The 19577-nt window shown below is 56.5% G+C and overlaps 1 protein-coding gene across 2 annotated transcripts in view; it reads right to left on the bottom strand.

The window, feature by feature from the left end:
* Positions 1–19577, bottom strand: part of LOC121274257 (neural cell adhesion molecule L1-like) — a 479567-nt gene that overhangs the window by 277915 nt on the left and 182075 nt on the right. For both annotated transcript variants that reach the window (XM_041181466.1, XM_041181467.1), the window contains exon 9: positions 16514–16657. In XM_041181466.1, the coding sequence (XP_041037400.1) occupies positions 16514–16657 (144 nt within the window). The remainder of the gene's footprint in view (positions 1–16513; positions 16658–19577) is intronic.

The following is a 19577-nucleotide window of genomic DNA, read 5'->3' as shown; positions in this document are numbered from 1 at the left end:
GACAGGGAGTGAGACAGTCTCTGGGGAATGGACAGGGAGTGAGACAGTCTCTGGGGAATGGACAGGAGAGTGAGACAGTCTCTGGGGAATGGACGGAGAGTGAGACAGTCTCTGGGGAATGGACAGGGAGTGAGACAGTCTCTGGGGAATGGACAGGGAGTGAGACAGTCTCTGGGGAATGGACAGGGAGTGAGACAGTCTCTGGGGAATGGACAGGGAGTGAGACAGTCTCTGGGGAATGGACGGAGAGTGAGACAGTCTCTGGGGAATGGACGGAGAGTGAGACAGTCTCTGGGGAATGGACGGAGAGTGAGACAGTCTCTGGGGAATGGACAGGGAGTGAGACAGTCTCTGGGGAATGGACAGGGAGTGAGACAGTCTCTGGGGAATGGACAGGGAGTGAGACAGTCTCTGGGGAATGGACAGGGAGTGAGACAGTCTCTGGGGAATGGACAGGGAGTGAGACAGTCTCTGGGGAATGGACAGGGAGTGAGACAGTCTCTGGGGAATGGACAGGAGAGTGAGACAGTCTCTGGGGTATGGACGGAGAGGGAGACAGTCTCTGGGGAATGGACAGGGAGTGAGACAGTCTCTGGGGAATGGACGGAGAGTGAGACAGTCTCTGGGGAATGGACAGGGAGTGAGACAGTCTCTGGGGAATGGACAGGGAGTCAGACAGTCTCTGGGGAATGGACGGAGAGTGAGACAGTCTCTGGGGAATGGACAGGGAGTGAGACAGTCTCTGGGGAATGGACAGGGAGTGAGACAGTCTCTGGGGAATGGACAGGAGAGTGAGACAGTCTCTGGGGAATGGACAGGGAGTGAGACAGTCTCTGGGGAATGGACAGGGAGTGAGACAGTCTCTGGGGAATGGACGGAGAGTGAGACAGTCTCTGGGGAATGGACAGGGAGTGAGACAGTCTCTGGGGAATGGACAGGGAGTGAGACAGTCTCTGGGGAATGGACGGAGAGTGAGACAGTCTCTGGGGAATGGACAGGGAGTGAGACAGTCTCTGGGGAATGGACAGGGAGTGAGACAGTCTCTGGGGAATGGACAGGGAGTGAGACAGTCTCTGGGGAATGGACAGGGAGTGAGACAGTCTCTGGGGAATGGACAGGGAGTGAGACAGTCTCTGGGGAATGGACAGGGAGTGAGACAGTCTCTGGGGAATGGACAGGGAGTGAGACAGTCTCTGGGGAATGGACAGGGAGTGAGACAGTCTCTGGGGAATGGACAGGGAGTGAGACAGTCTCTGGGGAATGGACGGAGAGTGAGACAGTCTCTGGGGAATGGACGGAGAGTGAGACAGTCTCTGGGGAATGGACAGGAGAGTGAGACAGTCTCTGGGGAATGGACAGGGAGTGAGACAGTCTCTGGGGAATGGACGGAGAGTGAGACAGTCTCTGGGGTATGGACGGAGAGTGAGACAGTCTCTGGGGAATGGACAGGGAGTGAGACAGTCTCTGGGGAATGGACGGAGAGTGAGACAGTCTCTGGGGAATGGACAGGGAGTGAGACAGTCTCTGGGGAATGGACAGGGAGTGAGACAGTCTCTGGGGAATGGACGGAGAGTGAGACAGTCTCTGGGAATGGACAGGGAGTGAGACAGTCTCTGGGGAATGGACGGAGAGTGAGACAGTCTCTGGGGAATGGACGGAGAGTGAGACAGTCTCTGGAGAATGGACAGGGAGTGAGACAGTCTCTGGGGAATGGACGGAGATTGAGACAGTCTCTGGGGAATGGACAGGGAGTGAGACAGTCTCTGGGGAATGGACGGAGAGTGAGACAGTCTCTGGGGAATGGACAGGGAGTGAGACAGTCTCTGGGGAATGGACAGGGAGTGAGACAGTCTCTGGGGAATGGACAGGGAGTGAGACAGTCTCTGGGGAATGGACAGGGAGTGAGACAGTCTCTGGGGAATGGACAGGGAGTGAGACAGTCTCTGGGGAATGGACAGGAGAGTGAGACAGTCTCTGGGGAATGGACAGGGAGTGAGACAGTCTCTGGGGAATGGACAGGGAGTGAGACAGTCTCTGGGGAATGGACAGGGAGTGAGACAGTCTCTGGGGAATGGACAGGGAGTGAGACAGTCTCTGGGGAATGGACAGGGAGTGAGACAGTCTCTGGGGAATGGACGGAGAGTGAGACAGTCTCTGGGGAATGGACGGAGAGTGAGACAGTCTCTGGGGAATGGACGGAGAGTGAGACAGTCTCTGGGGAATGGACGGAGAGTGAGACAGTCTCTGGGGAATGGACAGGGAGTGAGACAGTCTCTGGGGAATGGACAGGAGAGTGAGACAGTCTCTGGGGAATGGACGGAGAGTGAGACAGTCTCTGGGGAATGGACAGGGAGTGAGACAGTCTCTGGGGAATGGACAGGGAGTGAGACAGTCTCTGGGGAATGGACGGAGAGTGAGACAGTCTCTGGGGAATGGACAGGGAGTGAGACAGTCTCTGGGGAATGGACAGGGAGTGAGACAGTCTCTGGGGAATGGACGGAGAGTGAGACAGTCTCTGGGGAATGGACAGGGAGTGAGACAGTCTCTGGGGAATGGACAGGGAGTGAGACAGTCTCTGGGGAATGGACAGGGAGTGAGACAGTCTCTGGGGAATGGACAGGAGAGTGAGACAGTCTCTGGGGAATGGACAGGAGAGTGAGACAGTCTCTGGGGAATGGACGGGAGTGAGACAGTCTCTGGGGAATGGACAGGGAGTGAGACAGTCTCTGGGGAATGGACAGGGAGTGAGACAGTCTCTGGGGAATGGACGGAGAGTGAGACAGTCTCTGGGGAATGGACGGAGAGTGAGACAGTCTCTGGGGAATGGACAGGGAGTGAGACAGTCTCTGGGGAATGGACAGGGAGTGAGACAGTCTCTGGGGAATGGACAGGGAGTGAGACAGTCTCTGGGGAATGGACAGGGAGTGAGACAGTCTCTGGGGAATGGACAGGGAGTGAGACAGTCTCTGGGGAATGGACAGGGAGTGAGACAGTCTCTGGGGAATGGACAGGGAGTGAGACAGTCTCTGGGGAATGGACAGGGAGTGAGACAGTCTCTGGGGAATGGACAGGGAGTGAGACAGTCTCTGGGGAATGGACAGGGAGTGAGACAGTCTCTGGGGAATGGACGGAGAGTGAGACAGTCTCTGGGGAATGGACAGGAGAGTGAGACAGTCTCTGGGGAATGGACAGGGAGTGAGACAGTCTCTGGGGAATGGACAGGGAGTGAGACAGTCTCTGGGGAATGGACAGGGAGTGAGACAGTCTCTGGGGAATGGACAGGGAGTGAGACAGTCTCTGGGGAATGGACAGGGAGTGAGACAGTCTCTGGGGAATGGACAGGGAGTGAGACAGTCTCTGGGGAATGGACAGGAGAGTGAGACAGTCTCTGGGGAATGGACAGGGAGTGAGACAGTCTCTGGGGAATGGACAGGAGAGTGAGACAGTCTCTGGGGAATGGACGGAGAGTGAGACAGTCTCTGGGGAATGGACAGGAGAGTGAGACAGTCTCTGGGGAATGGACAGGGAGTGAGACAGTCTCTGGGGAATGGACAGGGAGTGAGACAGTCTCTGGGGAATGGACGGAGAGTGAGACAGTCTCTGGGGAATGGACAGGGAGTGAGACAGTCTCTGGGGAATGGACAGGGAGTGAGACAGTCTCTGGGGAATGGACAGGGAGTGAGACAGTCTCTGGGGAATGGACGGAGAGTGAGACAGTCTCTGGGGAATGGACAGGGAGTGAGACAGTCTCTGGGGAATGGACAGGGAGTGAGACAGTCTCTGGGGAATGGACAGGGAGTGAGACAGTCTCTGGGGAATGGACAGGAGAGTGAGACAGTCTCTGGGGAATGGACAGGGAGTGAGACAGTCTCTGGGGAATGGACAGGGAGTGAGACAGTCTCTGGGGAATGGACAGGAGAGTGAGACAGTCTCTGGGGAATGGACAGGGAGTGAGACAGTCTCTGGGGAATGGACAGGGAGTGAGACAGTCTCTGGGGAATGGACGGAGAGTGAGACAGTCTCTGGGGAATGGACGGAGAGTGAGACAGTCTCTGGGGAATGGACAGGGAGTGAGACAGTCTCTGGGGAATGGACAGGGAGTGAGACAGTCTCTGGGGAATGGACGGAGAGTGAGACAGTCTCTGGGGAATGGACAGGGAGTGAGACAGTCTCTGGGGAATGGACAGGGAGTGAGACAGTCTCTGGGGAATGGACAGGGAGTGAGACAGTCTCTGGGGAATGGACAGGAGAGTGAGACAGTCTCTGGGGAATGGACGGAGAGTGAGACAGTCTCTGGGGAATGGACAGGGAGTGAGACAGTCTCTGGGGAATGGACAGGGAGTGAGACAGTCTCTGGGGAATGGACAGGGAGTGAGACAGTCTCTGGGGAATGGACGGAGAGTGAGACAGTCTCTGGGGAATGGACAGGGAGTGAGACAGTCTCTGGGGAATGGACAGGGAGTGAGACAGTCTCTGGGGAATGGACGGAGAGTGAGACAGTCTCTGGGGAATGGACAGGGAGTGAGACAGTCTCTGGGGAATGGACAGGGAGTGAGACAGTCTCTGGGGAATGGACAGGGAGTGAGACAGTCTCTGGGGAATGGACGGAGAGTGAGACAGTCTCTGGGGAATGGACAGGGAGTGAGACAGTCTCTGGGGAATGGACAGGGAGTGAGACAGTCTCTGGGGAATGGACCGGAGAGTGAGACAGTCTCTGGGGCATGGACAGGGAGTGAGACAGTCTCTGGGGAATGGACGGAGAGTGAGACAGTCTCTGGGAATGGACAGGGAGTGAGACAGACTCTGGGGAATGGACAGGGAGTCAGACAGTCTCTGGGGAATGGACAGGGAGTGAGACAGTCTCTGGGGAATGGACAGGGAGTGAGACAGTCTCTGGGGAATGGACGGAGAGTGAGACAGTCTCTGGGGAACGGACAGGGTGTGAGACAATCTCTGGGGAATGGACGGAGCGTGAGACTGTCTCTGGGGAATGGACAGGGAGTGAGACAGTCTCTGGGGAATGGACAGGGAGTGAGACAGTCTCTGGGGAATGGACGGAGAGTGAGACAGTCTCTGGGGAATGGACAGGGAGTGAGACAGTCTCTGGGGAATGGACAGGGAGTGAGACAGTCTCTGGGGAATGGACAGGGAGTGAGACAGTCTCTGGGGAATGGACGGAGAGTGAGACAGTCTCTGGGGAATGGACAGGGAGTGAGACAGTCTCTGGGGAATGGACAGGGAGTGAGACAGTCTCTGGGGAATGGACAGGAGAGTGAGACAGTCTCTGGGGAATGGACAGGGAGTGAGACAGTCTCTGGGGAATGGACAGGGAGTGAGACAGTCTCTGGGGAATGGACAGGGAGTGAGACAGTCTCTGGGGAATGGACAGGAGAGTGAGACAGTCTCTGGGGAATGGACAGGGAGTGAGACAGTCTCTGGGGAATGGACAGGGAGTGAGACAGTCTCTGGGGAATGGACGGAGAGTGAGACAGTCTCTGGGGAATGGACAGGGAGTGAGACAGTCTCTGGGGAATGGACAGGGAGTGAGACAGTCTCTGGGGAATGGACAGGGAGTGAGACAGTCTCTGGGGAATGGACAGGGAGTGAGACAGTCTCTGGGGAATGGACAGGGAGTGAGACAGTCTCTGGGGAATGGACAGGGAGTGAGACAGTCTCTGGGGAATGGACAGGGAGTGAGACAGTCTCTGGGGAATGGACAGGGAGTGAGACAGTCTCTGGGGAATGGACAGGGAGTGAGACAGTCTCTGGGGAATGGACAGGGAGTGAGACAGTCTCTGGGGAATGGACAGGGAGTGAGACAGTCTCTGGGGAATGGACAGGGAGTGAGACAGTCTCTGGGGAATGGACAGGGAGTGAGACAGTCTCTGGGGAATGGACAGGGAGTGAGGGAGTCTCTGGGGAATGGACAGGGAGTGAGACAGTCTCTGGGGAATGGACGGAGAGTGAGACAGTCTCTGGGGAATGGACAGGGAGTGAGACAGTCTCTGGGGAATGGACGGAGAGTGAGACAGTCTCTGGGGAATGGACGGAGAGTGAGACAGTCTCTGGGGAATGGACAGGGAGTGAGACAGTCTCTGGGGAATGGACAGGGAGTGAGACAGTCTCTGGGGAATGGACAGGGAGTGAGACAGTCTCTGGGGAATGGACAGGGAGTGAGACAGTCTCTGGGGAATGGACAGGGAGTGAGACAGTCTCTGGGGAATGGACAGGGAGTGAGACAGTCTCTGGGGAATGGACGGAGAGTGAGACAGTCTCTGGGGAATGGACAGGGAGTGAGACAGTCTCTGGGGAATGGACGGAGAGTGAGACAGTCTCTGGGGAATGGACAGGGAGTGAGACAGTCTCTGGGGAATGGACAGGGAGTGAGACAGTCTCTGGGGAATGGACAGGGAGTGAGACAGTCTCTGGGGAATGGACAGGGAGTGAGACAGTCTCTGGGGAATGGACAGGGAGTGAGACAGTCTCTGGGGAATGGACGGAGAGTGAGACAGTCTCTGGGGAATGGACAGGGAGTGAGACAGTCTCTGGGGAATGGACAGGGAGTGAGACAGTCTCTGGGGAATGGACAGGGAGTGAGACAGTCTCTGGGGAATGGACAGGGAGTGAGACAGTCTCTGGGGAATGGACGGAGAGTGAGACAGTCTCTGGGGAATGGACAGGGAGTGAGACAGTCTCTGGGGAATGGACAGGGAGTGAGACAGTCTCTGGGGAATGGACAGGGAGTGAGACAGTCTCTGGGGAATGGACAGGGAGTGAGACAGTCTCTGGGGAATGGACAGGGAGTGAGACAGTCTCTGGGGAATGGACAGGGAGTGAGACAGTCTCTGGGGAATGGACAGGAGAGTGAGACAGTCTCTGGGGAATGGACAGGGAGTGAGACAGTCTCTGGGGAATGGACAGGGAGTGAGACAGTCTCTGGGGAATGGACAGGGAGTGAGACAGTCTCTGGGGAATGGACGGAGAGTGAGACAGTCTCTGGGGAATGGACAGGGAGTGAGACAGTCTCTGGGGAATGGACAGGGAGTGAGACAGTCTCTGGGGAATGGACGGAGAGTGAGACAGTCTCTGGGGAATGGACAGGAGAGTGAGACAGTCTCTGGGGAATGGACAGGGAGTGAGACAGTCTCTGGGGAATGGACAGGGAGTGAGACAGTCTCTGGGGAATGGACAGGGAGTGAGACAGTCTCTGGGGAATGGACAGGGAGTGAGACAGTCTCTGGGGAATGGACAGGGAGTGAGACAGTCTCTGGGGAATGGACAGGGAGTGAGACAGTCTCTGGGGAATGGACGGAGAGTGAGACAGTCTCTGGGGAATGGACGGAGAGTGAGACAGTCTCTGGGGAATGGACAGGGAGTGAGACAGTCTCTGGGGAATGGACAGGGAGTGAGACAGTCTCTGGGGAATGGACGGAGAGTGAGACAGTCTCTGGGGAATGGACAGGGAGTGAGACAGTCTCTGGGGAATGGACAGGGAGTGAGACAGTCTCTGGGGAATGGACGGAGAGTGAGACAGTCTCTGGGGAATGGACAGGAGAGTGAGACAGTCTCTGGGGAATGGACAGGGAGTGAGACAGTCTCTGGGGTATGGACAGGGATTGAGACAGTCTCTGGGGAATGGACGGAGAGTGAGACAGTCTCTGGGGTATGGACGGAGAGTGAGACAGTCTCTGGGGAATGGACGGAGAGTGAGACAGTCTCTGGGGAATGGACGGAGAGTGAGACAGTCTCTGGGGAATGGACAGGGAGTGAGACAGTCTCTGGGGAATGGACAGGGAGTGAGATAGTCTCTGGGGAATGGACAGGGAGTGAGACAGTCTCTGGGGAATGGACGGAGAGTGAGACAGTCTCTGGGGAATGGACGGAGAGTGAGACAGTCTCTGGGGAATGGACGGAGAGTGAGACAGTCTCTGGGGAATGGACTGAGAGTGAGACAGTCTCTGGGGAATGGACAGGGAGTGAGACAGTCTCTGGGGAATGGACGGAGAGTGAGACAGTCTCTGGGGAATGGACGGAGAGTGAGACAGTGTCTGGGGAATGGACGGAGAGTGAGACAGTCTCTGGGGAATGGACACGGAGTGAGACAGTCTCTGGGGAATGGACAGGGAGTGACGGAGTCTCTGGGGAATGGACAGAGAGTGAGACAGTCTCTGGGGAATGGACGGAGAGTGAGACAGTCTCTGGGGAATGGACGGAGAGTGAGACAGTCTCTGGGGAATGGACAGGGAGTGAGACAGTCTCTGGGGAATGGACAGGGAGTGAGACAGTCTCTGGGGAATGGACAGGAGAGTGAGACAGTCTCTGGGGAATGGACAGGGAGTGAGACAGTCTCTGGGAATGGACGGAGAGTGAGACAGTCTCTGGGGAATGGACAGGAGAGTGAGACAGTCTCTGGGGAATGGACGGAGAGTGAGACAGTCTCTGGGGAATGGACAGGAGTGAGACAGTCTCTGGGGAATGGACAGGGAGTGAGACAGTCTCTGGGGAATGGACAGGAGAGTGAGGACAGTCTCTGGGGAATGGACGGAGAGTGAGACAGTCTCTGGGGAATGGACGGAGAGTGAGACAGTCTCTGGGGAATGGACAGGGAGTGAGACAGTCTCTGGGGAATGGACAGGGAGTGAGACAGTCTCTGGGGAATGGACAGGAGAGTGAGACAGTCTCTGGGGAATGGACGGAGAGTGAGACAGTCTCTGGGGAATGGACGGAGAGTGAGACAGTCTCTGGGGAATGGACAGGGAGTGAGACAGTCTCTGGGGAATGGACAGGGAGTGAGACAGTCTCTGGGGAATGGACAGGGAGTGAGACAGTCTCTGGGGAATGGACGGAGAGTGAGACAGTCTCTGGGGAATGGACAGGGAGTGAGACAGTCTCTGGGGAATGGACAGGGAGTGAGACAGTCTCTGGGGAATGGACAGGAGAGTGAGACAGTCTCTGGGGAATGGACAGGGAGTGAGACAGTCTCTGGGGAATGGACGGAGAGTGAGACAGTCTCTGGGGAATGGACAGGGAGTGAGACAGTCTCTGGGGAATGGACAGGGAGTGAGACAGTCTCTGGGGAATGGACGGAGAGTGAGACAGTCTCTGGGGAATGGACAGGGAGTGAGACAGTCTCTGGGGAATGGACGAGGAGTGAGACAGTCTCTGGGGAATGGACAGGGAGTGAGACAGTCTCTGGGGAATGGACAGGGAGTGAGACAGTCTCTGGGGAATGGACAGGGAGTGAGACAGTCTCTGGGGAATGGACAGGGAGTGAGACAGTCTCTGGGGAATGGACAGGAGAGTGAGACAGTCTCTGGGGAATGGACAGGGAGTGAGACAGTCTCTGGGGAATGGACAGGGAGTGAGACAGTCTCTGGGGAATGGACAGGGAGTGAGACAGTCTCTGGGGAATGGACAGGGAGTGAGACAGTCTCTGGGGAATGGACGGAGAGTGAGACAGTCTCTGGGGAATGGACAGGAGAGTGAGACAGTCTCTGGGGAATGGACGGAGAGTGAGACAGTCTCTGGGGAATGGACAGGGAGTGAGACAGTCTCTGGGGAATGGACAGGGAGTGAGACAGTCTCTGGGGAATGGACAGGGAGTGAGACAGTCTCTGGGGAATGGACAGGGAGTGAGACAGTCTCTGGGGAATGGACAGGGAGTGAGACAGTCTCTGGGGAATGGACAGGGAGTGAGACAGTCTCTGGGGAATGGACGGAGAGTGAGACAGTCTCTGGGGAATGGACGAGGAATGAGACAGTCTCTGGGGAATGGACGGAGAGTGAGACAGTCTCTGGGGAATGGACGGAGAGTGAGACAGTCTCTGGGGAATGGACGGAGAGTGAGACAGTCTCTGGGGTATGGACGGAGAATGAGACAGTCTCTGGGGAATGGACAGGGAGTGAGACAGTCTCTGGGGAATAGACGGAGAGTGAGACAGTCTCTGGGGAATGGACAGGGAGTGAGACAGTCTCTGGGGAATGGACAGGGAGTGAGACAGTCTCTGGGGAATGGACGGAGAGTGAGACAGTCTCTGGGGAATGGACAGGGAGTGAGACAGTCTCTGGGGAATGGACAGGGAGTGAGACAGTCTCTGGGGAATGGACAGGGAGTGAGACAGTCTCTGGGGAATGGACAGGGAGTGAGACAGTCTCTGGGGAATGGACGGAGAGTGAGACAGTCTCTGGGGAATGGACAGAGAGTGAGACAGTCTCTGGGGAATGGACAGGGAGTGAGACAGTCTACGGGGTATGGACAGGGATTGAGACAGTCTCTGGGGAATGGACGGAGAGTGAGACAGTCTCTGGGGTATGGATGGAGAGTGAGACAGTCTCTGGGGAATGGACGGAGAGTGAGACAGTCTCTGGGGAATGGACAGGGAGTGAGACAGTCTCTGGGGAATGGACAGGGAGTGAGACAGTCTCTGGGGAATGGACGAGGAGTGAGACAGTCTCTGGGGTATGGACAGGGATTGAGACAGTCTCTGGGGAATGGACGGAGAGTGAGACAGTCTCTGGGGTATGGATGGAGAGTGAGACAGTCTCTGGGGAATGGACGGAGAGTGAGACAGTCTCTGGGGAATGGACGGAGAGTGAGACAGTCTCTGGGGAATGGACGGAGAGTGAGACAGTCTCTGGGGAATGGACGGAGAGTGAGACAGTCTCTGGGGAATGGACAGAGAGTGAGACAGTCTCTGGGGAATGGACGGAGAGTGAGACAGTCTCTGGGGAATGGACAGGGAGTGAGACAGTCTCTGGGGAATGGACAGGGAGTGAGACAGTCTCTGGGGAATGGACGGAGAGTGAGACAGTCTCTGGGGTATGGACGGAGAGTGAGACAGTCTCTGGGGAATGGACAGGGAGTGAGACAGTCTCTGGGGAATGGACGGAGAGTGAGACAGTCTCTGGGGAACGGACAGGGAGTGACGGAGTCTCTGGGGAATGGACGGAGAGTGAGACAGTCTCTGGGGAATGGATAGGGAGTGAGACAATCTCTGGGGAATGGACGGAGAGTGAGCCAGTCTCTGGGGAATGGACAGGGAGTGAGACAGTCTCTGGGGAATGGACAGGGAGTGAGACAGTCTCTGGGGAATGGACAGGGAGTGAGACAGTCTCTGGGGAATGGACAGGGAGTGAGACAGTCTCTGGGGAATGGATGGAGAGTGAGACAGTGTCTGGTACGGACGGAGAGTGAGACAGTCTCTCGTATGGACGGAGAGTGAGATAGTCTCTGGGGAATGGACAGGGAGTGACGGAGTCTCTGGGGAATGTATAGGGAGTGCGACAGTCTCTGGGGAATGGACAGGGAGTGAGACAGTCTCTGGGGAATGGACAGGGAGTGAGACAGTCTCTGGGGAATGGACAGGGAGTGACAGTGTCTCTGGGGAATGGACAGGGAGTGAGATAGTCTCTGGGGAATGGACGGAGAGTGAGACAGTCTCTGGGGAATGGACAGGGAGTGAGACAGTCTCTGGGGAATGGACGGAGTGTGAGACAGTCTCTGGGAAATGGACGGAGATTGAGACAGTCTCTGGGGAATGGACGGAGAGTGAGACATTCTCTGGGGAATGGACGGAGAGTGAGACAGTCTCTGGGGAATGGACAGGGAGTGAGACAGTCTCTGGGGAATGGACGGAGAGTGAGACAGTCTCTGGGGAATGGACAGGGAGTAAGACAGTCTCTGGGGAATGGACAGGGAGTGAGACAGTCTCTGGGGAATGGACGGAGAGTGAGACAGTCTACGGGGAATGGACAGGGAGTGAGACAGTCTCTGGGGAATGGATAGGGAGTGAGACAATCTCTGGGGAATGGACGGAGAGTGAGACAGTCTCTGGTGAATGGACAGGGAGTGAGACTGTCTCTGGGGAATGGACAGGGAGTGAGACAGTCTCTGGGGAATGGACGGAGAGTGAGACAGTCTCTGGGGAATGGACAGGGAGTGAGACGGTCTCTGGGGAATGGACAGGGAGTGAGACAGTCTCTGGGGAATGGACAGGGAGTGAGACAGTCTCTGGGGAATGGACGGAGAGTGGGACAGTCTCTGGGGTATGGACGGAGAGTGAGACAGTCTCTGGGGAATGGACGGAGAGTGAGACAGTCTCTGGGGAACGGACAGGGAGTGACGGAGTCTCTGGGGAATGGACGGAGAGTGAGACAGTCTCTGGGGAATGGACAGGGAGTGAGACTGTCTCTGGGGAATGGACAGGGAGTGAGACAGTCTCTGGGGAATGGACAGGGAGTGACAGTGTCTCTGGGGAATGGACAGGGAGTGAGATAGTCTCTGGGGAATGGACGGAGAGTGAGACAGTCTCTGGGGAATGGACAGGGAGTGAGACAGTCTCTGGGGAATGGACGGAGAGTGAGACAGTCTCTGGGAAATGGACGGAGATTGAGACAGTCTCTGGGGAATGGACGGAGAGTGAGACAGTCTCTGGGGAATGGACGGAGAGTGAGACAGTCTCTGGGGAATGGACAGGGAGTGAGACAGTCTCTGGGGAATGGACGGAGAGTGAGACAGTCTCTGGGGAATGGACAGGGAGTGAGACAGTCTCTGGGGAATGGACAGGGAGTGAGACAGTCTCTGGGGAATGGACGGAGAGTGAGACAGTCTCTGGGGAATGGACAGGGAGTCAGACAGTCTCTGGGGAATGGACAGGGAGTGAGACAGTCTCTGGGGAATGGACAGGGAGTGAGACAGTCTCTGGGGAATGGACGGAGAGTGAGACAGTCTCTGAGGAATGGACGGAGAGTGCGACAGTCTCTGGGGAATGGACGGAGAGTGAGACAGTCTCTGGGGAATGGACAGGGAGTGACGGAGTCTCTGGGGAATTGACAGGGAGTGAGACAGTCTCTGGGGAATGTACAGGGAGTGAGACAGTCTCTGGGGAACGGACGGAGAGTGGGACAGTCTCTGGGGAATGGACGGAGAGTGAGACAGTCTCTGGGGAATGGACAGGGAGTGAGACAGTCTCTGGGGAATGGACGGAGAGTGAGACACTCACTGGGGAATGGACGGAGAGTGAGTCAGTCTCTGGGGAATGGACGGAGAGTGAGACAGTCTCTGGGGAATGGACAGGGAGTGAGACAGTCTCTGGGGAATGGACAGGGAGTGAGACAGTCTCTGGGGAATGGACAGGGAGTGAGACAGTCTCTGGGGAATGGACAGAGAGTGAGACAGTCTCTGGGGAATGGACGGAGAGTGAGACAGTCTCTGGGGAATGGACAGGGAGTGAGACAGTCTCTGGGGAATGGACGGAGAGTGAGACAGTCTCTGGGGTATGGACGGAGAGTGAGACAGTCTCTGGGGAATGGACAGGGAGTGAGACAGTCTCTGGGGAATGGACAGGGAGTGAGACAGTCTCTGGGGAATGGACGGAGAGTGAGACAGTCTCTGGGGTATGGACGGAGAGTGAGACAGTCTCTGGGGAATGGACAGGGAGTGAGACAGTCTCTGGGGAATGGACGGAGAGTGAGACAGTCTCTGGGGAACGGACAGGGAGTGACGGAGTCTCTGGGGAATGGACGGAGAGTGAGACAGTCTCTGGGGAATGGATAGGGAGTGAGACAATCTCTGGGGAATGGACGGAGAGTGAGACAGTCTCTGGGGAATGGACAGGGAGTGAGACAGTCTCTGGGGAATGGACAGGGAGTGAGACAGTCTCTGGGGAATGGACAGGGAGTGAGACAGTCTCTGGGGAATGGACAGGGAGTGAGACAGTCTCTGGGGAATGGATGGAGAGTGAGACAGTGTCTGGTACGGACGGAGAGTGAGACAGTCTCTCGTATGGACGGAGAGTGAGATAGTCTCTGGGGAATGGACAGGGAGTGACGGAGTCTCTGGGGAATGTATAGGGAGTGCGACAGTCTCTGGGGAATGGACAGGGAGTGAGACAGTCTCTGGGGAATGGACAGGGAGTGAGACAGTCTCTGGGGAATGGACAGGGAGTGACAGTGTCTCTGGGGAATGGACAGGGAGTGAGATAGTCTCTGGGGAATGGACGGAGAGTGAGACAGTCTCTGGGGAATGGACAGGGAGTGAGACAGTCTCTGGGGAATGGACGGAGTGTGAGACAGTCTCTGGGAAATGGACGGAGATTGAGACAGTCTCTGGGGAATGGACGGAGAGTGAGACATTCTCTGGGGAATGGACGGAGAGTGAGACAGTCTCTGGGGAATGGACAGGGAGTGAGACAGTCTCTGGGGAATGGACGGAGAGTGAGACAGTCTCTGGGGAATGGACAGGGAGTAAGACAGTCTCTGGGGAATGGACAGGGAGTGAGACAGTCTCTGGGGAATGGACAGGGAGTCAGACAGTCTCTGGGGAATGGACGGAGAGTGAGACAGTCTCTGGGGAATGGACGGAGAGTGAGACAGTCTCTGGGGAATGGACAGGGAGTGAGACAGTCTCTGGGGTATGGACGGAGAGTGAAACAGTCTCTGGGGAATGGACAGGGAGTGAGACAGTCTCTGGGGAATGGACGGAGAGTGAGACAGTCTCTGGGGAACGGACAGGGAGTGACGGAGTCTCTGGGGAATGGACGGAGAGTGAGACAGTCTCTGGGGAATGGATAGGGAGTGAGACAATCTCTGGGGAATGGACGGAGAGTGAGACAGTCTCTGGGGAATGGACAGGGAGTGAGACAGTCTCTGGGGAATGGACAGGGAGTGAGACAGTCTCTGGGGAATGGACAGGGAGTGAGACAGTCTCTGGGGAATGGACAGGGAGTGAGACAGTCTCTGGGGAATGGACGGAGAGTGAGACAGTCTCTGGGGAATGGACGGAGAGTGAGACAGTCTCTGGGGAATGGACAGGGAGTGACGGAGTCTCTGGGGAATGGACAGGGAGTGCGATAGTCTCTGGGGAATGGACAGGGAGTGCGACAGTCTCTGGGGAATGGACAGGGAGTGCGACAGTCTCTGGGGAATGGACAGGGAGTGAGACAGTCTCTGGGGACTGGACAGGGAGTGAGACAGTCTCTGGGGAATGGACAGGGAGTCAGACAGTCTCTGGGGAATGGACAGGGAGTGACGGAGTCTCTGCGGAATGGACAGGGAGTGAGACAGTCTCTGGGGAATGGACAGGGAGTGAGACAGTCTCTGGGGAATGGACGGAGAGTGAGACAGTCTCTGGGGTATGGACAGAGAGTGACACAGTTTCTGGGGAATGGACAGGGAGTGAGACAGTCTCTGGGGAATGTATAGGGAGTGAGACAGTCTCTGGGGAATGGACAGGGAGTGAGACAGTCTCTGGGGAATGGACGGAGAGTGAGACAGTCTCTGGGGAATGGACAGGGAGTGAGACAGTCTCTGGGGAATGGACAGAGAGTGAGACAGTCTCTGGGGAATGGACAGGGAGTGAGACAGTCTCTGGGGAATGGACAGGGAGTGAGACAGTCTCTGGGGAATGGACAGGGAGTGAGACAGTCTCTGGGGAATGGACGGAGAGTGAGACAGTCTCTGGGGAATGGACAGGGAGTGAGACAGTCTCTGGGGAATGGACAGGGAGTGAGACAGTCTCTGGGGAATGGACAGGGAGTGAGACAGTCTCTGGGGAATGGACGGAGAGTGGGACAGTCTCTGGGGTATGGACGGAGAGTGAGACAGTCTCTGGGGAATGGACGGAGAGTGAGACAGTCTCTGGGGAACGGACAGGGTGTGACGGAGTCTCTGGGGAATGGACGGAGAGTGAGACAGTCTCTGGGGAATGGATAGGGAGTGAGACAATCTCTGGGGAATGGACGGAGAGTGAGACAGTCTCTGGGGAATGGACAGGGAGTGAGACAGTCTCTGGGGAATGGACAGGGAGTGAGACAGTCTCTGGGGAATGGACAGGGAGTGAGACAGTCTCTGGGGAATGGACAGGGAGTGAGACAGTCTCTGGGGAATGGACGGAGAGTGAGACAGTCTCTGGGGAATGGACGGAGAGTGAGACAGTCTCTGGGGAATGGACAGGGAGTGACGGAGTCTCTGGGGAATGGACAGGGAGTGCGACAGTCTCTGGGGAATGGACAGGGAGTGCGACAGTCCCTGGGGAATGGACAGGGAGTGCGACAGTCTCTGGGGAATGGACAGGGAGTGAGACAGTCTCTGGGGATTGGACAGGGAGTGAGACAGTCTCTGGGGAATGGACAGGGAGTCAGACAGTCTCTGGGGAATGGACAGGGAGTGACGGAGTCTCTGCGGAATGGACAGGGAGTGAGACAGTCTCTGGGGAATGTACAGGGAGTGAGACAGTCTCTGGGGAATGGACGGAGAGTGAGACAGTCTCTGGGGTATGGACAGAGAGTGAGACAGTCTCTGGGGAATGGACAGGGAGTGAGACAGTCTCTGGGGAATGGACGGAGAGTGAGACAGTCTCTGGGGAATGGACGGAGAGTGAGACAGTCTCTGGGGAATGGACAGGGAGTGACGTACTCTGTTTGCCAAGGCTGGGCTGCGGTACTCCGGCCTCTCTCTTTGCTGTGTGTCCGTGACTGGGTTACCCCAGGCTTGAGAGGAAGTGAGGTGGACCTACCGATCACCTGTACGATGATGTTTGCGAGCAGGGTGCCGTGCTTATTGTGGGCCTCACACTGGTAGATTGCTGTGTCCTCTTTCTGTACAGAGGTCAGGACAATGCTGCTCCCAATCTCCCTCCTGGAAGGATTCGAGTCAGTTTCTGTGAGGAAGAAGAGAAACAGTGACTGATGCAGGAAGGAGGGAATCGCCTGTATTTCTACCGTCCCTTTCTCAATCCCAGGTCAGACCCAGGAGCATTCTAAATCGTGCTCCCTGTTGCAATGTGGGAAACGTGGCACCCAAACTACGCACAGCAAGATCCCATAAAAAACAATGTGATCGTGACCCATATTAGTTTTGTTAGTGATGTTGCTTGAGGGATTAAATATTGCCCCCAGCCCCTCCCTGGTCTTCTTCCAACAGCGCTGGGTCATCTCAGACCCAGCAGGGCAGGTGGGGCTTTGGACTGACCAAAGATGCAAACAGGGTGATCTGTGTGACACCTAGCGTGTCGGATAGTGAGAAACTACAGGCTGCAGTGTCGCTGACTGACTGCCCATTCCGACTGACTGTCCACTCCGACTGACTGTCCATTCCGACTGACTGCCCATCCGACTGACTGTCCATTCCGACTGACTGTCCATTCCGACTGACTGTCCACTCCGACTGACTGTCCATTCCGACTGACTGCCCATTCCGACTGACTGTCCATTCCGACTGACTGCCCATTCCGACTGACTGTCCACTCCGACTGACTGTCCACCCTGACTGACTGTCCACTCCGACTGACTGTCCACTCCGACTGACTGTCCACTCCGACTGACTGTCCACTCCGACTGACTGCCCATTCCGACTGACTGTCCACTCCGACTGACTGCCCATTCCGACTGACTGCCCATTCCGACTGACTGTCCACTCCGACTGACTGTCCATTCCGACTGACTGCCCATTCCGACTGACTGTCCACTCCGACTGACTGTCCACTCCGACTGACTGTCCATTCCGACTGACTGCCCACTCCGACTGACTGTCCACTCCGACTGACTGCCCATTCCGACTGACTGCCCATTCCGACTGACTGCCCATTCCGACTGACTGTCCATTCCGACTGACTGTCCACTCCGACTGACTGTCCACCCTGACTGAATGTCCATTCCGACTGACTGTCCACTCCGACTGACTGTCCACTCCGACTGACTGCCCATTCCGACTGACTGTCCATTCCGACTGACTGTCCATTCCGACTGACTGTCCATTCCGACTGACTGCCCATTCCGACTGACTGTCCACTCCGACTGACTGTCCATTCCGACTGACTGTCCACTCCGACTGACTGTCCACCCTGACTGACTGTCCACCCTGACTGACTGTCCATTCCGACTGACTGTCCACTCCGACTGACTGTCCACCCGACTGACTGTCCATTCCGACTGACTGTCCATCCGACTGACTGTCCATTCCGATTGACTGTCCACCCTGACTGACTGTCCATCCGACTGACTGCCCATTCCGATTGACTGTCCACCCTGACTGACTGTCCATCCGACTGACTGTCCATTCCGACTGACTGCCCATCCGACTGACTGTCCATTCTGACTGACTGTCCATTCCGACTGACTGTCCATTACGACTGACTGTCCACCCGACTGACTGTCCATTCCGATTGACTGTCCACCCTGACTGACTGCCCATTCCTATTGAATGTCCACCCTGACTGACTGTCCATTCCGACTGACTGTCCATCCGACTGACTGTCCACCCGACTGACTGTCCATCCGACTGACTGCCCATCCGACTGACTGTCCATTCCGACTGACTGCCCATTCCGATTGACTGTCCACCCCGACTGACTGTCCATCCGACTGACTGTCCATTCCGACTGACTGTCCATTCCGACTGACTGTCCACTCCGACTGACCGTCCATTCCGACTGACTGCCCATTCCGACTGACTGCCCATCCGACTGACTGTCCATTCCGACTGACTGCCCATTCCGACTGACTGCCCATTCCGACTGACTGTCCATTCCGACTGACTGTCCATTTCGACTGACTGTCCATTCCGACTGACTGTCCATTCCGACAGACTGTCCACCCTGACTGACAGACCCAAAACCCACCGACCGACTGACCACCACCCCCCCCCGGCAACCCCGACCAACCTAACGAACCCGACCAACTGGCCCCACGACTGACTGACCCCCTCGAACGCCTCGACCCTGACCAATTGACCCACCCAGCCGACCGATCCATCCTGACCGACCCCGACCGACTGACCTCCGACCCCGGCTGCGCTCCATTCACTGGCACTCACCGCTCAGCAGTGCCCTGTTCACTGGCACTCACCGCTCAGCAGCTCCCTGTTCACTGGCACTCACCGCTCAGCAGCTCCCTGCTCACTGGCACTCACCGCTCAGCAGTGCCCTGTTCACTGGCACTCACCACTCAGCAGTGCTTTGTTCACTGGCACTCACCGCTCAGCAGTGCCCTGTTCACTGGCACTCACCACTCAGCAGTGTCCTGTTCACTGGCACTCACCGCTCAGCAGCGACCCATTCACTGGCACTCACCGCTCAGCAATGCCTCATTCACTGGCACTCACCGCTCAGCAATGCCTCATTCATTGGCACTCACCACTCAGCAGTGTCCTGTTCACTGGCACTCACCGCTCAGCAGCTCCCTATTCACTGGCACTCACCGCTCAGCAGCTCCCTGTTCACTGGCACTCACCGCTCAGCAGCTCCCTGTTCACTGGCACTCACCGCTCAGCAGTGTCCTGTTCACTGACACTCACCGCTCAGCAGTGTCCTGTTCACTGGCACCCTCCACTCAGCAGCTCCCTGTTCACTGGCACTCACTGCTCAGCAGTGTCCTGTTCACTGGCACTCACTGCTCAGCAGTGTCCTGTTCACTGGCACTCACCACTCAGCAGCACCTCATTCACTGGCACTCACCTCTCAGCAGCTCCCTGTTCACTGGCACTCACCGCTCAGCAGCGACCTGTTCACTGGCACTCACCGCTCAGCAGCTCCCTGTTCACTGGCACTCACCGCTCAGCAGTGCCCTGTTCACTGGCACTCA

This window comes from Carcharodon carcharias (genome assembly GCF_017639515.1).
Source record: "Carcharodon carcharias isolate sCarCar2 chromosome 35 unlocalized genomic scaffold, sCarCar2.pri SUPER_35_unloc_5, whole genome shotgun sequence".
Taxonomy (NCBI): Eukaryota; Metazoa; Chordata; class Chondrichthyes; order Lamniformes; family Lamnidae; genus Carcharodon; species Carcharodon carcharias.
This window is presented reverse-complemented; position numbering and strand designations above follow the sequence as displayed.